The sequence below is a fragment of the Solanum stenotomum genome, chromosome 5, assembly GCF_019186545.1.
Source record: "Solanum stenotomum isolate F172 chromosome 5, ASM1918654v1, whole genome shotgun sequence".
Taxonomy (NCBI): domain Eukaryota; kingdom Viridiplantae; phylum Streptophyta; class Magnoliopsida; order Solanales; family Solanaceae; genus Solanum; species Solanum stenotomum.
Genome location: NC_064286.1, coordinates 6,349,796 through 6,372,152, shown reverse-complemented (window position 1 = coordinate 6,372,152; position 22,357 = coordinate 6,349,796). Strand labels below are relative to the sequence as shown.

The 22,357-nt window shown below is 30.6% G+C and overlaps 3 protein-coding genes across 9 annotated transcripts in view; all 3 read right to left on the bottom strand.

Moving 5' to 3' along the window:
• The window catches only part of LOC125865044 (wax ester synthase/diacylglycerol acyltransferase 11-like), a 55,015-nt gene extending 49,983 nt beyond the window's left edge, over positions 1-5,032 (bottom strand). For 2 of the 7 annotated variants that reach the window (XM_049545199.1, XM_049545206.1), the window contains exon 1: positions 4,696-5,032. In XM_049545199.1, the coding sequence (XP_049401156.1) occupies positions 4,696-4,962 (267 nt within the window). In that variant the 5' untranslated portion in view covers positions 4,963-5,032. The remainder of the gene's footprint in view (positions 1-4,695) is intronic. The other 5 variants (XM_049545204.1, XM_049545202.1, XM_049545201.1 and 2 more) reach the window with 4 other exon arrangements.
• An 834-nt stretch (positions 5,033-5,866) lies between these two features.
• LOC125865046 (E3 ubiquitin-protein ligase SINAT5-like) lies at positions 5,867-11,936 on the bottom strand. Its single transcript, XM_049545207.1, has 3 exons — positions 11,557-11,936; positions 7,852-8,238; positions 5,867-6,378 (listed from the first exon to the last, which is right to left on the bottom strand). The coding sequence occupies exons 1-3, from the start codon at positions 11,770-11,772 to the stop codon at positions 6,016-6,018; spliced, it is 966 nt and encodes a 321-aa protein (XP_049401164.1). The 5' UTR covers positions 11,773-11,936; the 3' UTR covers positions 5,867-6,015.
• Positions 11,937-20,447: 8,511 nt separating this feature from the next.
• LOC125865956 (aspartyl protease family protein 2-like) lies at positions 20,448-22,032 on the bottom strand. The gene has a single exon (XM_049546229.1). It carries the CDS (start codon positions 21,992-21,994, stop codon positions 20,609-20,611), a length of 1,386 nt encoding a protein of 461 aa, XP_049402186.1. The 5' UTR covers positions 21,995-22,032; the 3' UTR covers positions 20,448-20,608.
• Positions 22,033-22,357: the final 325 nt, after the last annotated feature.

The window sequence follows — 22,357 nt, the reverse complement described above, 5'->3', positions numbered from 1 at the left end:
ATTTGTGTAAAAATTTTAAATTTTTAAATCAAACCAAACTAATAAACCTCGGGTTTTTTTTCAAGGTTTTTGGATTTTTCCGGTAAAGTATTCATACAAACATATAATTAACTTATGCTCCAAATATTTCTTTATAAGTCCAACCAAAATACAACCATCTAAGGTGTTACTTAAGAAAATAACACAAAATGTAAGATGAGTGATGACACTAAAATATTCAATAAAAATAATAATAAAATCATATAAAATATGCAAATTGATATGTCATAATGAAAATGATCACAATTTAAAAGTACTAAATCATGTTAAAATAAGTTGAATAAGTATTAATTACATGATTAAACATTAAAGAAAAATTAAAATTAGATTATGCATTTTAAATGTCTAAACCAATGTAAAACTAAAGAACAAATATCCAACATTGTTGTTATTCTTGGCGTTGAATTAATTATTTTGTTAGCATTAGTATTGATTTAATTTTGAATTGAGCTTTATTAAAGTTCCTAATATCTATGGACTAACGTTTATTAGACCATTCAAAATTTCAAGTTTCAAAAAACATGAAAAAATATGTTAAAAGATAAAAATTGTGAAAACGTATAAGTAATATTTAGAAATTACATCAAAGTAAATACTTTTATATAAAAAATAAATTTTAAAAACTATATATATAATATTGGATTGGTTTGGTCTCGGGTTGAATTTTTTTAGTTAAAATCAAACCAACCCGAGTTTAGTCGAGTTTTTTGTTTTCACTACCAAACCAAGTCAAATCAAACCAGTAGTCAAGTTTTGTTTTTTATTTGACTCGATTTGCGGTTTGATTCGGTTTTTACTTTTCTATTCGATTTTGTACACCTCTACTCAATTTTAATCTTTTTGTGTCTAGAGAGATCTAGTTTCCTTTTCATAACTAAACATACTCTCGTTTTTTTAAAAAAGAAAATAGATTATTATTTTATTATATATAATAAAATATAATTACACATAAATTTGACTATAACTAGAGTCTAGACTTAATAATGTAAGAATTTTTTTACAAGACTAGTGTAATGTATACTTCCTTTATTTCCTTTTGTTTCTTCAATATACTAAAAGTAAGTTATCTTTTTTAATCTATTTTTACTAGTCTATTTTGACAGAATTTTAATTTTTTATTATTATTATTATTATCAAATATTTATTTTCCCAATGAATTGGAGTACTAATAATCAAATTCAATTTTTCAAAATTTTATTAACAGAAACAATAAAGGGCAACCTAATGCACTAAACTTTTGTTATACGTGGATTTTGAAAAAGGATTAGACCATAAGGGTCTATTGTATATAATTTTATCATGTATTTCTTTAAGAGACTGTTTTACATCTCAAACATGTGATCTTCTAATCATGTTAAAGCAATGTTACCAGTCATGTGTCATGGTTCTCCTTAAATAAAGATAATTTGGTAAAATAAATACGCAATTAATATTGTCATAAGAAAGTATTATCCATCTTTACTTGTCCAGACTGTAAAACTAGTTATCCAACTTTTTTTGTCCAGTTTAGAAAACTAAGAGATACTTTACTATTGTATGTCTATTTTGCTCTTACTATGAATACTATATTTATTTTTCAACATTTAAATAACTTATAGAGAAAAGATATAAAGTCACCACTGAAGTTGTCCCAGATTTTTGAAAAGACATCTTAACCTTGCGGGCTTCTTATTACCCCACAAAAGTATTGAATATCTTTGTAAAAGGACCAATTTGACCTACTTTTTCACCTGATTTGTGAACACGGACAACACGCGCGTGAATGTCTTTTTTGTGATAAAAACCAATTAAAAAGTGTCACGTTTCAGTTCTTTTTTTTATTAATTATTTACTTTATTTAAATTCATCATCTTCCTCAAAACAAGCTCAAAAGAGTCATTGGAACTCTCTCTGATGAATTCATCATCTTCCCCCAAAGATTATTCGCTTTTAATTTCCAGTCGAAAAAACTTAATTTGAAATTGTTAAGGTTTAATTTCTTCTTAATTTCATTTAGTTTTGAGAAATCAAGATATTTTTGTGATAAGGTTTAATTTCTTCTTAAATTATAATCTTTTTTGAATAATGTAAGAAAATATTAACTTGTTAACCTTCAGTTCCTTGTTTACTTAGCTATTCCTCCGAGAATTTTGACGAAGAGTCATCAAAAATGAAGCAAATGATCTCCACTTCACTATCAGTTGACCAAGAAATTGAAGAGACATGGAAAGCTAAGAAATGGAAAAGAAAAGAAAAGAAAATATTCAATACCATGTGATACTCACACGTGTCTTACCAACTGAGAATATGGCTCAAAATGGTCCTTTTACAAACATATTCAATACATTTATGGGGTAATAGAATATTCACAAAATCAATGTGTCTTTTTTAAAATTCGGAACAACTTCAGTGACTTTATGTCTTTTCTCTAATTTATATAATTAACAAGTGATTTAATAAAATTATTTTTTTATTATTTATTAAAAGAATGTGTCAAATTAACATGAACGGAACATACATGGCGTGCACCCTTAAGATATGCTTATTACTAGGCACATCACACGGTATCATGCATCTTTCTCTTCATCTACCAACTACCGCATGGGACTCATTTATGGGTCTAAAAGCTCACATTTTTAGAGTACCAATTATTAGAGGTGTGTAAAAATTGAATCGATTAATAAATCGTATCGGAAAAAATGTTATTGGGTTATTGCTATTAGGTTATTGGATTAACAGGTTTTTAATGGTTTTATAAAAGAAAAATTATTGGGTTATCAGTTTGGTATCGATTTTAGTATTGGGTTATTGGTAGATTGATAACTCATTAAGACGATAGTACTTTACTACTATATCCCTCATAAATATTAGATATTAATAATTTAATATAACTAGACACTATATCAGTTTTCTACACTACGGTTTACACACGTCACTACTTCTACTTTACATCACATCAGAAATTTCATATATGTTTTGGTTGTAACAATTAATTGTAGTCTTCGTACTGACATCTACTTTTATTGATGTAACTTTTCATTATATTTCTTGTTTCACTATATCAAAGTATTTACAGCTAATTTGTTTGTCTCACTCTATCACGCCAAATTATTAGAGAAGTAAAAAAACCATATATTTATTGTATGAGCATTTTCTTATTGGGTGAACCGAAAACCGAACCATTAATGACCAAAAATTGATAAATCGAAAACCGATAAAGAATATCTTATTGGTTTGTTATTAGTTTAGTGTATTTGAAAATAACCAATAAACCGAACCGATAATACATAAAACCGAATCGACCGACCCCACCCCTACTAATTATCATTAATACGGCTTACACATTTTTGGCTAAAATGAAGTGTAATTAATAATTATTGACTCTTTTCAATTTTATCCATTTTCCCCATACCTAACGTAACAACACTAGGTAAAGTTCGTCATCCCTCTTTAATATTCGTTAGGTAAGAGTTGGTCCTAGTAATTAATGTTCTCATATATCGAGATTTGTAGTTATTAATTATAAAAATAAATAGTGTTATATTAGCTTCTGAAAAAAACTAATATGGGAATGGAATTAATAATTGGCCGATGATAGTAAAACTTTTCTGTTGTTTGGTTGGAAACTAGTTATCCCAGAATTAATTATCCTGGGATTAGTTATCCTAGGATAACTTATCACACTCTGTATATGAGATAACTTATCTCATCACTATGGTATAAATGATGGGATAAGTTATCCCAAATATGTCAATCAAACAAGACACCAAACTTTTATTCCAGGACTATTTTTTTATTCCAGGACTATTTTTTTTATCCCAGAACTATATATTCTTATTCCCACACCAAACGATCCCTAAAAATATAGTAGGATCATGGGCAGAGTACTTTAGGCTAAGAGTAGTCAGGTACACATTTTTTGCTGGAAAATTATGTGGTGTATAGAACTCAAATGTTACTTTCTTTATCCCAATTTATACGACTTAGTTTGACTCAGCATAGAGTTTAAGAAAAAAGAAAAAGACTTTTGAAATGTGTCATAATTCATTTCATTAAGCGTAAAACAGACATTTCAAAATTATATTATTATGAATATTTATTTAATTTTGCTCACTTTTAACACAACTGAAAGAAAATTTTGCACATACTTCGTTAAATTTCTAATTCCACCGGTGGATGGATAAGGCAGGTTAAGCTAAATTAGAGCCATTTCTTCTTCTTTGTTTTTTACGAAGGAAAAATCCATGTTGATAATTGAAAGAAAAAAAAAACTTACCGCATATACAAAGGCGGAGTCAGGATAAAGAGTTTGGGGTTCAAAATTTCCTTTAGAACCATCAATCAATTTGTTAGGGGTTCAGAAATATAGAGTCTACAGAAAAGCTACTAGGTTCATCAAATAATGGATTCAGTTGAACCAATAATTTTGACACGATAATCTAGATATATGTACGTGAAAGTCACTGAAATTTTAGTTATTTATAAATTTTTCACCTAGCACGTTCACAAGTATAATATTAAGCTCCTAGATCCTTCTTCGGTGACATGCTCTCTAAGTACATTTTTATATTTTGAGGAAATTTTTTATGTTTTGACGAAAACTCTGACTCTGTCATGCACGTCCAAGAACCAATTACATCTTACATAAACGGAACATGCAAAAAAAAAAGGACATACCATCAAGCTAGTGAAACGAGGATGCTTAAGCAAAGTATGCACCAACTTTTCCTTCACAGGCTGTGGTGAGATTCGAGTTTTGAAAGCCATAAACGCAACGGCATGGACATCGAACTTCCTATCTTGGAAAAGACGAGCCATTGGACTCAATGGCTCGTCTTCCACGGTCACCATATCGTACTCTTCGATTCCCCCTTTCCTCTTTGTTTCTATTGGTTTTAAACCTGATGATCTGCTTCTTAATCCTTCACCCATGAGTGACTCCATTTTTTTTTTCTAAGAGAAAGTAATATGTGTGTACTATACTTTGATCTTGTCACTTTTTTGGTTTGTTTTTTGCTTTGTTATATAGAAGAGTAATAGTACGAATCTCAGTTAACTTATTAGAGTATGTATTTTCTTTATTTTAATTTTTGTGATTTATTTTGATTGGACGTGAATTTAAAGAAGTAGAAACTTTTGTTTAAAATAATAAATAAATATTTATGTGTATAAATTTCTGTTCTTTGTTATAAGAGTGGAGAAGCCCCCATTCTTTACTTCAAACTTTTTATTTTTGTTTTTATAGAAGTTGTTAATTTTTTCGGTTTCATTTTAAGTTTGAGATAAGTATTGAAAATATCTCTAAATTTGATGTGAATTATTATTTTAGACCTTTAACTATTGACAACTTTAAAAATACCTCTCTATTTGATCAAGTAATTTAAAAACACCCATTGTATGCCACATGTCATCCACATATGCGTATATGTGGAGTTTTCTGTTGGAACACATAGATATATATAGTTAATAGTAATTAAAAAGATATTCTTTATCTCACAGCACCGCCTACTTTGACTTCCCCCACTCCAATAGAATTATTGTTGTGTCTTGTAATAATAGAGTTACAAAGTATGTAGAATTAAAAGTTTAATCCTTTGTAAGTATTCAAGTTTGTATTTAATCCCTTGAGCAAGGAAGTTTCCGCGTAAACATTTGTGTTATTTACTTTAAGCATTTACTTAAACACTTCTATTACTAATTTTGTGAAGGGATCTGGTCTCTTAACTCGTGGTGGACTCATACAAGCCAACAATAACGGTTGAGTCGAGTTAAAATTTTGTAATTGTGACTCAAAATGAAGCCAGAAACTCAGCAGCACACATGACCAGAGAGATTCAAACACAAGAACAAAAAGCTTATTACTACTTGATAAATAAACACAACTTCCATAGTTTTACAGAAGAAACTTCAACATCAAGACGATGCTAAACGCTAACGACAGTATCCAGTAATCGGAGAAGAAAAGTGGAATCCACGAGTTGTGAGGTACAACCAGTATTAACTACATAGCTTTGGTATACATGCTCCTCCATCTGGATTCTGCTGTTCCTTCCATATTTTTCCAGTAACACGTAGCTTAAGCTCTTTTCTGTCGCCTCCAGAGAAGAAAAGTGCCATGTTACGTTGTATAATAAGCCCGTCATGGCTATCCCTAACTTTCCGATGACTATCTCTTATGCTCCGGGGGGTACCCTCCCAGATAAGTTTCCTTCCATTGCCTCCAACTTCAAGGCTGTAGCTGTAGTTTCGAGCATCTGTCTCATCTCCCATAAACCGAAGAAATGCCATGTATACAGGAGCCACGCCAAGCTGAAAGGCTTCAAAATGGAGACAGAAGTACTGACCGAAACAATTAAAAACCTGAAAAAAGAGGTATACGCATGAAAAAAAACTCAGAGCTTTACGCCATCTTGCTTTAGAGTACTTTGGCTTTATCAGAAACAATTCTAAGAGGATAAAAACTAGAAGAAAACATGAGAAAGTTACCCAAATACTCTTAACAAAGGCGTCGTACCAGCAATGATCTACTTCCAAACTGGCAAAGCCCATTTCATAGATCTCAAGAGGATCATCTTAACTGTTTGGTAAGATGTAAAACCTAAGCTTCCATTTAGTAGGAATGTAAAATGTCCTTTATAAATTACAGGGAAACTGATGTTTGGCTGGATATATATATATATAGTTGAGGACTTGAGGTAATCAATGCAGAGTTGCAGACTCAACTAAAGATAGAACACAATGGAAGAAGAAGATACATAGGTGATACGTTGATAGCTACTAGTTGAGGATAGGTTTTAGACTTGCTAGAGAACTTCTAATATTGTTATTATTATATTATTTACCTATATGTTTTACTTTTTTGTCACTTTTAATTTATTTAGTATTATGATAATATGATATGAGCTTAAATGGAAAAATGAGGACTCATAGCCAACCCAACTTGTTTGGGACTAAGGCATAGTTGTTGTATAAGTAAAGTACTGTTTGGCTGGATATATAATCAATGAGATCTAATAATATGGGAGAAAGTACATGGGTGGTGTTTGATAATGATTACAACATACCAACTCTAATCCCACAAATGGGATCTGGGGAGGGTGGTGTGTACGCGGACCTTACCACTATCTTGTGGGTAGAGAGGTTGTTTCTGATAGACATTCGCCTCAAGTAAAACATATCAAAGCAGGTTTGAAACAGAAATACAGTATTGTCTGTATTGAAGGAAATACAGTAATGAATGTCATTGTACCCAAAATAATGGAGAAAAGAAGAGTATCAACAAGTAATACGATAACTGAAGCAAAGGACGCAACAGGTAATAATAAAATATTATGAGAGGAATAAGGATAAGGAAACTAGACAACGCTTGACTAGCTCCTAGCCTTCTAGTTTCTACCCTAATCCTCGACCTCCATATACTAATACAGTTTGATGATGATTGTGCATAGCAAATATGGAAAATAGTGTGTTCTATGTTGGTTAGAGCAAGTAACATAGAATTGGAAAGAAAAGAGTGTTTTATTGAAGAACTGACCTATGTCCTCAAACTGTTCTTCCTCCATGTAGTGGAAAAGCATTTATTTGAGCATTTTTGTCAATTTAAAACAACCAAACATCAAAAAATGATTTTATCACGGAAACAACTTCTGTCAAATCAAAGAGAGCCATTTATTACACAGCAAAATGGTAGATGCCTATTATCAGTACCCAAAATCTTCCAAATTTTGAGCCTTAATCAAGTATCAGATGCACTGTTTACGAAGGACATGTTAAAATCATACGCAACGCAAAGCTTTTTTTTATTTAAAAACATAACAACTGTATCCAACTTACCGTTAACATCCATGTCGCATTTTCCACTTCTCGGGGATTTGATTTGACATACCGATGGTTAAAAGTGCAACCTGAATGCATGTCTACCTTGTGATCATCTCGCAAATGAGCAACCAAGTAAGGAATATCACCAACAATTGAGCACTCTGAACCAGCATACGGGCAGTTGTAAGGTCTAAAATTACACATTGCCTCGTGTTTCAGCTTACTGTAATAAGGAAATATCTCAGGACAGCCAAGAGAGCCATATTTGCAAGGGAGCTCAAGTGATTCAGCCACCTTTTCCAGTGCTAAGCATCTAATATCACCAAGCTCCTGTCTACACGTCGGACATCGATTGTGCACCCTTTCTTTACATGTTGAGCAGATGGTGTGCCCATTGTGACACTGTAGATATAACATGGGGAAAATGGCACATTAAGTAGCATTCCACAATGAATTAGATTTGGTATATTTAAAATAATATTGGAGATTATATCAACTAAGTGCTCATTTACATTGGAACAAAAATGAGTCAAGTAGAGCATTGCTTAAATTCAGAGTTTCCAGTTGTGGATAATTAAATTCACGTTGGCTGACCTAATTAAGTATCTGTATTTTGTGAATGGTAGTTATGTAAATGCGGCATGCACTAGTATTCAGTTTAGAAAGCTACTTGTTCCTGGTATCATTAAGTATTGTGATATTTATTCTCATATCATATTTCCAATCGGCTGCAAAAGTAGAAAAGGATCACAGGATTCATTTCTTACTCTTTCACCTCTGTCCTCCACGACTTTCGATCACACAACAAGAATGTGAGAACTTACTTCTATTTTACCTCATCTTAACCACCTCCTATTGAAAGCAACTTTCCCTACCTTTTATTTCTTTGAGTTGCTTCAGATGAAAATAAATGACCATACTGGAAATAAAAGGCCCAGCTTTAATCCATTAAACCAAAAAGACTGGTATACAACCAGAAAAATACAGAGTTTAATCAAGATGAATGACAATGTTATTACAGAAACAATCATTCAAGAACATCCTTTAGGCCCTAAACACCATCAACCACCACAGCACCAGTCACAACTAACATGAACTAATGATAAATGTTCTTCTACAGAGAGATCTATTCTTTTAACTATTAGCATTCATTAAGTTTTATCACTGTGTCTATTTTGAGCCAGTCACAAACAAAGCACATAGGACATTAAACATGCGTACTGCATTGTAGAATAGCAGAGTGCCTAATGAAGAAGATAAAGGAATTGATTGAAAATTTCGGCATTTGATCTCATAACTAAGAGTTCATGATTCAAGGACACTATGTAATAAAAATGCAGATCTCATTAGAGAAGCTATTAGACATCACTATGGATTTTTATTAGACTTTCGAGGATAATACTATGAATTTCCACTTGACTGATGGCTAGCAACTAGCCTATTAAATAAGGTCAAATGTTTATCAACAGCTTTGAAATTAAATGGAGAGTCAAACATCAGAATTGGTTAATACATTCAAGTAGAAGTAGAGGAACTTGGCTCAGCTTCTTATAGCGGGTGTCATCTGTTTCTTGCTTTTCATTTTCTGGTTTGGATTTTGCTTGGTTGGTTAGAAGCAAAAGTTCTAATTTCTAGATTCTTAGCTTTTTTACATCTACTACCAATAAGAGAAAATACTTAAGTATTATTTATAAGTATTTCAAGTATTGTAAAAATGATACCGAATTAAGGGTAAGTATAATGTACTTCACCAAATTTGTAGTGACCAAGTATAGAGTAAGGGCAATTATAGCAATATATCAAAAGTTTCAGTTAGCAACAATATAGGGTCTCTGTAATTGAATTGAAAATAAGAAGCATTTCTGTATTATCTTTATACTAGACAAGAGGCATAATATTCAGTAAGTTGAGGAGAGATAGCGACAATTTGCCAAATGAAAAAATGGCTTCAGTTTTATAATAAACTTTCTCTCAAATAAAAGAAGCCATAACACCATAATGCTTCAGTATATTCATAGCAGTGTCGGAGCCAGAATTTTCGCTAAGGGAATTTAAAATATAAAGAAGTAAACACATGAAGAAGTCAAGGAGATTCAACATCTACTATATAGATGAAATAATTTTAACCTTGTATATTTTATTTTATTTTGATGAAGTAGAATTTTTTAACCTTGTATATACAATGTAATTAGCTCGGGTGAACGCCCTTGCACCCACGTGGCTCCACCCCTGATTCATAGACACTAGTAAAGGTTTACTATGCTTCAGATTGCTGTGCATTGGGATCAGTTATGCGTATACTGACACCAACATTAGAAAACAAGAGAACCAATATAACTGTGACCACTCTCACAGTTCTGAATACTAATTAACCTCCTCAGTGCTTAAACCTATAATTTTCTAGTATAACTTCCTCATGAACGAAACTAAAGTATGACTTCAGAACCCCAACATCATAAACTTAAAACTCAAAAACTACTATTTATGCTATTTGAGAATACAAGAGTTGCCATTTGCCACTAGAAGTTGATCAGAACTCGGAAAAAACAGAACAGTTACACAAGTGTTTAGAGAATTCAAAAAAGAGAGCAACATGGGAAACGTAGAGAAAGAAAATATGTTTCAAAAGCCACTATAGATCCCAAAAACAAGATTTACTCATTTAATTCTCCCAATTAAGGAAGTTCCCAAAGGTGATGGCTTTTTTCCCCTTCCTTCAAGGTGATGGTTAAGTGGTTAAGAATAGGAAAATATCTAGGGATCATAGTTTCAAATTCCCTCTACAGCATATGAGCACATCTGCTCCAGCCTCAGTGAGTAAACTTACACAGCAACTGTACTTGTGAGCTACAGGAGGTAGCTCGACTGAATAGTTGAGGTGCAAGCCAACTAGGCAGGACACGACCATTACCAAATAATTAAAGCAAAAATTAAAGCATAGAATAGCTCAGATGCCTGACCAGCAAAGATATTAATACACCAGACTGAAAACCAAGAAACAAATTCTGCATTATGACTCCATTGACTCAGAAATCAAAAAATTGACAATTTGTCCGTGATACCTCGCTAATCAAAACCAAGAGAACATATGCAACCCATTTACCAAATGAAATTCAAGCTAATCCACTCAATTGCTCAAGATTCCCACAGCTAACAAATTCATGGAACATGTGTGGCATAAAGCTCCAATAAACTGAAATTAAACAACCATATTCATCACTTCCCCTAAATTCATACCACACCAGCCAAACATTCCCCCACCCTGAAAATAGGGAAAATGCATAGCTTAAGGAGTCATTAATCGCTAATCTGAACGGGTTCACACAATATAAAGATATAGCACCTCAGCTTAACTCAACCTCAAAAATTAGCTAACAAGGGGATGATCGTCCAAGTCTATATAAGCACACCACCAATCATTCCCCAACCAATATGTAACTTTGACCTACTCTAACTCCCCCTTCACACCTAAGCCCACCTTGAGCCCAAACTATTCGTGTATCATACGATGTAAAGATATGATATTTGGACCTAACTTAGTTACTTAACCCCCAAAAGCTAGCTTTTTGAGGGGAGACCACCACACATAACTCCAAATTGTCTATAAATATAAAATTAGTGAATCTATACACCAATCATAGCAACAAACCAAACAAAAACCAGCATATTACTTCAAGTAACTGCAAAATGAGAAACATAAATGGAACAGAGAAAACAAACCTGATGGATTGGAGGATACATGGAATTAGTACAAACAGGGCATTCAAGAAGCTCATGGACACTCGTTGCTGGACGGACACTGTTATTATTTTTGTTATTGTTATTCTTATTGTTATTGTGGGGTGTCTTTGAAGAAGAAAACAACTGAGAATGTACAATCTCATTCACATCTATACCATCTAAAGATGATATGCATTCAATGCTATCTGACTCCATTCATACACACAAAAAAAATCAATTCTTGATTCAATAACCAAAAAAGGAAGAATTTTTCTTTATTGAACACTCTCCGTGCGACTATTTCTGGGTGTTTAAGGGAAATTATTGATGGGGTTTAAAGATCAAACTATTCGTTTGATTTGAAAAAATGAAGAGAGAGAAAAACAGGGAAGAAGAAGAAGAAGAGGAGGAAGAGATATGGGGTTTTAACTTCACTATTTTGGGAAGAAGAATACAATATTTCTTTTTTGTCTTCTTTTCTTATTTTGGACTTGTGGTGTGCTTGGTATGCATACAAGAAAAAAAAAACTAGAAAAATATTTTTTTACAAATTTAAAAAAGTGATATTTTATGATAATTATATTATTCCACCCTACAGATGTAAGTGACAAATTCAAAATGTTCATTAAGAAAGTTCAGAAAAAAGATTTAATATATGAGTTTCGAACATCTAATCAATGAGTTAACCTCTGATTTTATTTCTAGGGGATTTGAAATTCTATATAGAATACATTAAAGAATGAGCTTTTTTCTTCTATTTCCAAGATTGAATTCCAGTTTTTTCTTATCGAGTGTCTTATTATTTTGCCTTTTTTCTAGCTTCTTGCTTGCTAATTAAAAAAAATACCTTATTTATAATGTAGTTTTTTACCGAGTAAGTTCGGATGAATATTTTTTCGCCCCACTAAATCTGCCCTACCTAGTGCCTATAGCCATCCCCCCACCCCCCTTATTGTAGTTTCCTAATTAAATAGGAGTAAATATTTTTGTGATGGTATCCTTTTTATTAATTAGGAAAATATTTTTTTCCTTGTACCAAACACACATTGGTGTCATTTTATTTTTATTCTTGACACACTTTTTCTTTTAATATGGGTCATTTTAGTAACTATTTAATTTCTTTTAGGGTAACTATTTAAGTTAGTTATTTTACTATGCTTATTTTTACCCTCAATGACATTATTATATTGGAATCAATTTAATTTTTAAAAATCATCCTTTTATTTATTAAGAGAAAGAAATTGAACAGATAGGTGAAACTTTCATCACTTTTGAAATTTCATAAAAGATATTCAGAAATTGCACAATAAAAGGTCTTTTTAAAAAGGGAAAAAAAATATTGCTAATGGGATTCAAACACAAGCACTAGCTCATTCAAGACATATGAAACCATTGAGGTACAATATTTTGTTGTGTCAAAAATGTTCAATATATGTTATTTAATCAATTTACGTATCAATTTACTTATATATATAATATTTTTTTCAACGGAGAATGTCCAATTGGACATCTTGATAGCCACGTAACTTTGCCGATGAATGATATTGTTAATATTGTACATATATTTTTTGACTTATACATAAATATCTCTATTATTTTTTAAAATTTTATGTCTAGTAAAACAAATTTATATAAAATGGAACTAATGAGGGTATAGTTTTGGTAAAATTATCAAAACCTTAGGGATTGATTGACTTTTCTTGGAGCCAAATTTGGTTACAATCTGTTGGAGAAATTACAACTTACAACTGTTAATTTTTTTTGTTAAAAAACTAAACAAATAGAATTAGAGAAATTTTAGTAGCTCGATTAATTAATTAATTCTATCGAAATTTTTATATTATTGGTGAAAGGCTCAATTTTTCACCTTATAATCCCCGAACCTTAATTTTATTTTACTTCTAAATAATATGAATAGAATAGATAGAAGTAAATAACAGCATTTGCATGGTTAGTTATTCCCTCTGTCCAACAATAGTTGTTCACTATTAACTTGACATAAGAATTAAGAAGTAGTAAATGATTGGGGTAATTTTACCAGCTCATCCCTATTAAATTTATATCATCTCAACGCTAAAAAATTAAATAGTACTTAATAGCAAGGATAAAATAGACAGAAAATGATAAATTATTGATTTTATAAACTGAACAAATATTATTGGATATCCCAAAATAATATAGAGGACAATTAAAGATAACGGAGAGAGTATTTGCTATCCTGCTTTTCTTCAGTTCAATTCATTTTGTTAGAGTTTGACTTTTTCATTAAAATATACTCCTTTTTTCAAAAAAAAAAGTTTCTTATTTCATGTTCGATATTATATTAGAGTTCGACTAAAGTTTGATTTGCACATTGCAGTCCATTTTTGAGGACGAAACTTTTAATATGATTTTTTTTATTTTAAAAGGCTTGAATTTGAAATCTCTAATTAAAAGTAAAAAAATCTCAATTGTTCTATCACAATTCATGTTAAATAATTATTCTCATGTTTTCAATTTATTTTTTCATTTCCTACTTGTATGTTCATTACATGCTTAGATTCAATGTTCTGTTTCTAAAAACAGTTTTTTTAAAAAAATAATAAAAGAAAAAAAATCATGCTTCATGCATGCTGTTTGTCATTTAGCCGTACGTTGTTTTAATATTTCAATATAAAAACTACACATAGGTTCTTGAAAATAAAGCGAGACATATATAGATTTTAATATAAACTTAATCAATTCAACCTTTAAATTCATAATACTGAAATTTATTACACATTTGAAATTTTGAGCTCAGCTTATTATTTATTAAATGTTAATTTTATTTACTGACGATAGAAATTTTTCAGCACATGAAATAAATAATAAAAATTATATTTTAAATTTTTTTTTATCTAAATGAAACAAATTTATTTCTGAACAGTGCCCTTTATCACAGGAAACTAATTGGAAACTGAGGAGTCCTTTCGTTTTCATATTGTAGTAGTGGACAATATTTCAAATTTAAATTTTAAAATATTTTATCTTGTCCCTATCAAAATAAATAGACAAAGAAGAATTGTTGTATTCGAAATTTCAAAACTTAATAGACTTCAGTTTTCAAATTCTAAGATTAGGACTTGTCAATAGGAAAAATAATGATCGCCCAAACAGAAAAAAACAAACAAACAAAAAGGAAAAATCACTTGGAAGTAAATTACTCAAACATGATACTTTGTGTCACTTGTACTTTATTTCTCCTACTTATTAAAAATAGATGATTTATAATAGTTGTTTTTTAAAAAAAAAACAAGATATAATTTTAGGGAGATGGATCAAAAATATTTTTTAACTTTTGTTTAATAGCTAGTTTACCCTTCGTTATACTATGCGGTCATTCATACCTCCCGCTATTAGGAAATTTGTCATTTGTACCCTTCAAATTAACGTTTTTAAATGTTTTGTCACGTCTAAAATATAAATGTTTTATCATGTCTAGTTTAATATAAAGTGAATAATGATTTTTTCAATAATAAATATGTGTTGTTATTCACTTCACATTCTCTCATTCATCTGTTATCTTCTTTTCCTAATATAATGTTTTGACCTTTGCAAATTGATAGTCATATCTCAACAATCTGTAAGGTCTATATAGTATATACTCAATTGAACCGATATATATAAATGCGAAGAATATTATAAAATAAAATCGAGGACTTCAAGAAATCTCGATCATAAATTTTGAAGTTGTGTGTATTTAAAGGTTAAAAAAACTCAAGCTGTTCACTTTAAAATATTTGAATAATTATTTGCTTCTTTGTTTTGTTATCTTAAAAGAATGATAAATGCAATTATTTTTTATGGCTAGAAAACATGTCCATGAAAATAACCACATGGTGGATGCGATTATTTAACCATATTGTTTTAAGGATAAACAATTATTTGTGTATGTAAATTGAATTCAAATATGAAGATCTGAGAAAGTAAAGAAATGCTTTATTAATTAAATGGACCAAGAACAAGACTTTTTTTTTTAATTTTCTATTTGATATTCGGAGACCACATTAAAATCTTTATTAAATTCGGATATTCATTGCAAGGCCCATTTGGGATGCCGCTCCCAATAGGATTTTTTTCATGCCCAGAGCACGAAATTGAGACCTCTAATTAAGGATAAAGCAGTCTCAATCACTGCACCTCAACTCATATCGATGAATAAGAACAAAACTTAACCAAGTGTAAGCATTTATTATTGCATTGAAAAGAGGAGACTTAAGTCTATGTCATGAATCTTGAATTTTATGTTTCCACAACTCCACCAAATCTTTTCATCTACACCTCTATCCATAAAATATCATATCTTCCCATCGCAATTGTAGTTTGCCAATTTCAGGCCCAAACTAGTCTTATATATCTAAATGGGCTTCTTAGGTAATTAATTGTACATAGGAATTTGACGAAAAAAAAAGGGTTAGTTTTAAATAGATATATACAATAAAGTTTTTAGTTTACCACAAATATAGTTATATTTTATTTATATAAAAAATAGGCAAAGGCATAAAAAGTATACATCGACTATATAGCTTGCCAAAAGTCATCAAAAATATACACGGACTATGCAATATAGTTTATTTATACATGAGCTATACACATTATGATACACTCAAAAAGCTGCATATAGTTTAATTATACATGAAGTATACACTAACTATTCAGTCTCGATCAACTCAAAATCACCTCTAAGCAGTCCCAAATTTTAGATATGAAATCTTCTCGATATTTCGAGTCTTTTGATATATAATTCGTTCTAAACAATTCTACGATACGTCGAATTTTAAGGCAAAAGATGAAGAAGGATGAGGAGCCAAAAGCAACAGAAGAAGATGAAGAAGAAGGAAGTACGTAGCAGCAGAAGAAAAAGGAAAACAAGAAGAAGACGCAAGGCATTATTTTTGGAAAAATTAGGGTCGAATGACCCTTTTTGGTAAATTAAAAAAGAGAAAATTAAATTGAGCTAAAATAATGGTGAGTTAATTTTATGAGCTGACATTTTGCATTTTTAAAAAAAAAAAATCAACAAAAATAATTGCATATGTATATATACTATTTATATAATAATTATACATTGCAACGATTCATTTTTCTTAACGAATTGATTTCTTTCAATTTCGACCAAGTCAAATTTCATCTAAACAATCTCAAAATTATTTGGAAAAGAACTTATTGAAAAATATCACCAACATCTGAGGAGAATTACACGTCATATATAAAATCATTAAACAAGGCAACTTGCAGAATACATGTTCAATCTTTTGTGTGTGAATAGAAGCTAATTATAGGACTAGTAATAGTTTACTATTTCACTCACATTATTAAGAGATTAATTACGTTACTTTACACCTCATTTAAGGAAATTTAACTAATTTATTCAATAAATAATTTTAAGGCTAAACTATTTGACGTCCACATGGGACCTTAGTAATAGTGATTATTCCTAAAAGATACTAATCCTTCATTGATTTGGTATTTGCAAGCAGCGTAATGACCGACGAACAATGTTTGTTTGGACTCCAAAATGTTGCAAGGGCTCAAAGGCACAAGTGGATTTCTTGACCCTGATGGAACCGTACGTGGTGTATACATCAATTCAATATTGCATGTCATGTGCGGGTAAGTTTTTACCCCGAAGGTTTGATCCACAAGAAGCATGTTCTTGCATTTTCTCAACTTTTGTATATTTATTTTCACTTCTTTTCTGTATTTTACGTTATTTATATAATTTTATGTATATTTTTTAGATTTTAATATTTTTATGTTACTAGTTATAAAAATATGTACTAGATTATTAGTTTCAAGGTTATTTCATATGTTGGAAAAAAATTCTTAATATTTTTATATATTTTAAAATTTTATTTATTTATTTTTAGATTTTAATATTTTTGTTTGACGTCATTTGTATAAATATGTACTCAATGGTTAGTTTCAAAATTATTTCATAGAGAACTTTCATAATTAAAAAAAGGGTAAAGGGTCAAATATGCCCCTAAACTATTCGAAAATGTCTAGATATACCATCCATTTAAAGTTTGGCTCACTCATGCCTTCGTTGTCCAACTTTTGGTCTAACTATGCCCTTATTGGCGTTAGTTGGTCTGCTGGACATATCCAACTCATTTTTCATTTCTTTAAATGTCACATGGAATTGCTATGTCATTTTGACTTTACCACATGACATTTATATGAAAATAGAAAGGGATCAATTATACACCTAAAAAATTCGAACCCATAAACACCTAATCCGACCCATAAATCAACCCCCCTTTTAAATAAACTACCCGACCCGTTTTCAACAATTTTGTTTAAATTTTTATTTTTTTTCGATAAATCCCGAAAATTAGTAATGATTAATAAAAAATAGGAAAAATATGAAAAAAATAAATAAAATTAATGCCAAAAATTCACAAAAAAATATTGTAACCTTAAATTCAACAATTTCAAAAAAAATTTAAAATTTTTATTTTTTCGGTAAATTTCGAAAATGAGTAATTGATTAATAAAAAATATGAAAAAAAATATAAAATTAAAGCCAAAAAAATAGAGTAACCTTAAATTCAAAAATTTCAACAATTTTTTTTAATTTTTAATTTTTTTTAATAAATTACTCATTTTTGAAATTTGCTGAAAAAAATAAAAATTTAAAAAAAATTGTTGAAATTTTTGAATTTAAGGTTACTCTATTTTTTTGTGATTTTTTGGCTTTAATTTTATATTTTTTTTCATATTTTTTATTAATCAATTACTCATTTTCGAAATTTACCGAAAAAATAAAAATTTAAATTTTTTTTTGAAATTGTTGAATTTAAGGTTACAATATTTTTTTGTGAATTTTTGGCATTAATTTTATTTATTTTTTTCATATTTTTCCTATTTTTTATTAATCATTACTAATTTTCGGGATTTATCGAAAAAAAATAAAAATTTAAACAAAATTGTTGAAAACGGGTCGGGTAGTTTATTTAAAAGGGGGGTTGATTTATGGGTCGGATTAGGTGTTTATGGGTTCGAATTTTTTAGGTGTATAATTGATCCCTTTCTATTTTCATATAAATGTCATGTGGTAAAGTCAAAATGACATAGCAATTCCATGTGACATTTAAAGAAATGAAAAATGAGTTGGATATGTCCAGCAAGCCAACTAACGCCCATAAGGGCATATTTAGACCAAAAGTTGGACGGCGAAGGCATGAGTGAGCCAAACTTTAAATGGAGGGTATATCTAAACCTTTTCGAATAGTTTAGCAGAATATTTGACCCTTTACCCTTAAAAAAATATTATCTACCATGTTTATGAGTCATTTGTGAATAAGCAAATGATGCTATTCTAACAAATTGACCACCGCCTTAATGTATTTTCTCTATTTCATATTAATTGATTTTTAAAACTTTTTTTATTGTTCAAAATAATTGAATTGTTCAAAGTTCAAGATGGATGTTTAATTTTTTTTTCATATTTGCCTTTTCATTTATTAAAATTTTATATTTTGTAAGAGATAAATTACACTACTTACAAAGTTATATTTATGATTTCACAAAGGGCAATAGTGAAAATTATAATTTACATTATGTGGTTAAATGTTTTTCTTAATATGTATGCATTGTCGCACAAATTCAGTTAATATGAAATGGAGGGAATAGTAACATACTATTGCTATTTTGACTATTAAATTCAAATGGAAAATGTCGGACTTGTTTATTAACAAAATTAATAAATTCATACATTGAAAGAAATGAAAAACTTTGATAAATTAGTAAATTGATAAACAAGAAAAGTGAAAGGTTTGAGGTGTAGAAATCATGAAAATTATGTTTATAGTTTGAGGGGTTGAAATCATGAAAATATTGAAACATGCTTAAATGTAATAATGATCATGTCTTGTAGGAAACATTTTGGAGAAAAAATATAAACTGTTTTAAGTGAATTGCTTATAGAAGAAAATTATTGGCATATTTTTTCAAGTTTGCCCTATATTTAGTTATCATACATTTTTTTAAAAATAGTTTGGGAATAATAAAAAGAGTAATACTGAAAAGTACCTTTCGTTTATGTCTTTAAATACTTTTTTAATTATTAAAGTACTTTTTTTAAAGAATATGTCGCACCTCCAATAATTCACAACAATTTACTTAATATAGACTCGAGAAGGATTAAACTTTTTACATTAATCGTGACAGGTTATTCCAAAGAGAAATAGTAAACTGTGTCATTTAGCAACACCCTTTTTAATTAACCACTTTTTTTAATGATCTTTTTGTTAAAAATTTTTTTAGCAAAAAGACACCATCATTAGCACATAATGATGTGATCCAACTTATATCAATTTATCAAAATTAGTTGTATAATTTTTTATTAAACTTAATTACGTTCTATTGATATTTTGATTATTAAATTCATATACAAGAAAAATGCCGGACTTATTTATATGAAAAAAATAATAAATTCATATATTGAAAAAATGAAAAACTTTGACAAATTAGTATATTCATAAACAAGAGAAGTGAAAAGTTTGAGAGGTTGAAATCATGAAAATATTCAAACATGCTTAAATGTAATAATGATTGTATCTATAGGAAACTTTTTGGAGAAAAAAATAAACTGTTTGGAGTCAAATTTACGATAAGAATATACTTCTTCTATTCTAATATAACATTAAAGGAAATTGTTATAGTTCGAGATATATTTTTCATGTAGTTTGAATTATTATTATTTTTAAAAGTAATAACTTTTAATTTATATTTTTCTTAAGAATATATCATACCCAATAATTCACTCGAAAAGTACTCAACTTTTTACATAAGTCGTGACAGATTATGCCAAAGTGAATTGTGTCATTTAGGAGCACCTTTTAATTAAACCTTTTTTCTAATTATCTTTTTGTTAAAAACAAAAATTAGCAAAAAGACACCATGATTAGCACATAATGCAAAACAAAAACATGTGAAGCTGTTCCTCTTTTTCTGCAAAAGTGCTAATTTTATCTCTGCCTTTCCAGAGATTCATTACTAAACAAACTGTTTAACTTAATTTTTTTAATTAATAAGAACACCCACGAGGAGCAAACCCTAATCGAGAACCCGCAAGATCAAACACGACCCGAAAACCCTGCTGCTGGATATTCCCAATTATTGACAACCCGCCATTTGTACCCGCAAATCCAAAGCAGTATCTCCCTTCACCGTTCACCGGAATCATATAATTCGCCGCCGGTAATGCCACGTCAGCTCCAGCAAAGTGCAAAACCAACGTCGGTACCTTCGCTTGTGTTTTACCCGACAGATCATAGCATGTATCGAACAAAGAGAAATTCGGTGCTCTCTTCAAATCCTTAGCACCCAATCTGAAAGCATCCCTCACTGCAATATAACCGGATCGGGTCAACCGGGTCACTGAAGTACCCGAATCGACTATAACCCCACCGTTACCTTCAGTATCAAGCTTGAACAACTCCGGCGTGACCGCCGGAACCTTCGTACCTCCGACGCTAATTCCGGTGAGCTCCACGTAGTAAAACGTGTCGAGTTTTGGGTTGGTGAGGAGAGGGGTAAAAATGGTATTTCGGGTAATTGCTGATTCGCCGAAGACGATATAGGACGGTTTAGCTGAACCGATCCGGTCTACAAGGCAGTATGAGAATTTCTGACCGAACCGGCTACCGGCTTGACCCGGAAACGAGAGTTTCCCTTTTCCTAAACCCAATAAACCGGCAGCTCCGATAAACAAACCTTCGTTATCATGGCCGCATCCAAAGGAAATATTGCTAACAGTTGTTTTTCTGAAATTCAAAGTTTCTGTCGAGTATTCGCCGACTGTAAACGAACCATCGCCGTATGAGACTTGGTAAAGGCATTTGTTCCGATTGTTACAGCCGGAGGAATCAAGCCGGCGGCACAACGGAGAATCACAAGTGACCGGAGAGAAGGAAGATGACTTACTCGGGTCAAAAACCGGGTCGGATTGAGAGTAACATTTTGCACAAGGCAAACATTGGATCCAAACAATGTCACTTCCAGTATCGAGAACTAAGTAAACGTACTTAGTAGGCGTACCGATTCCAATACGAGTAAAATACTCGCCGCTTCCCTGAGATAGACCGGAGATAACAGAGCTGCTGAAATCCTTACCGGTGGAATTAGCAGCGGAAGCAGAAAGAAGGGAAAGGGATTTAGCTCTAATAGCATCGCGTTGGAGACGGAGTTTGAACAATGCATGTGGAGTTGCATTGAAGGAGGAAGGTGAGAGTAAGTCGACATGGTGTAATTGTACAGAAAGAGTGTTTTCGTTATCAGAAGATAGTTGTGGTTCCCATGAGAGGGATTGAAGTTGAGGGAGGGAATTTAGGGTAAGTGTTTGATACTGAAGAGAATGAGCTGCAACAAAAATGGTGAAGAAGAAGAGAATTGAAATGAGTTTCACTTCCATTGTAGAGAATTGAAACTGTGGATGAGCGTAGTAGTGATATTTTGGGAGTATAAATATAGGTTATAGTGTGTGTGAACTTTTGACTTTAAAACAAGTGTGTTTCTACTTGCAAGTTTGAAGAACGTTGTATTGTGCTACGGTATGGTGACACCGTTTCCAATGCTCTTTTCACTTTTTGTTTCTATTTGTTTTTTTTTTTTAAGATCATAAAATTAAATAATATTTTGATATATTTTTAATTTAAAATTATAAAGCAAGAAGGCTTCAGAAAATTATACAACATAAAATATATTAAGTATTACTTATTATTATTATATAATAATAATAATGATAATGTTTTTTATTCCGTTGGCATGTGCAACA

Excerpts from the sequence above, each read along its gene's own strand:
- LOC125865046 (XM_049545207.1), bottom strand. The coding sequence starts at position 11,772 with ATGGAGTCAGATAGCATTGAATGCATATCATCTTTAGATGGTATAGAT. Across the intron at positions 8,239-11,556 it reads TGTATCCTCCAATCCATCAG|TGTCACAATGGGCACACCAT; the intron begins GTTTGTTTTCTC and ends TTATATCTACAG. Across the intron at positions 6,379-7,851 it reads ATGCGACATGGATGTTAACG|GTTTTTAATTGTTTCGGTCA; the intron begins GTAAGTTGGATA and ends CTCTTTTTTCAG.
- LOC125865956 (XM_049546229.1), bottom strand. The coding sequence starts at position 21,994 with ATGGAAGTGAAACTCATTTCAATTCTCTTCTTCTTCACCATTTTTGTT.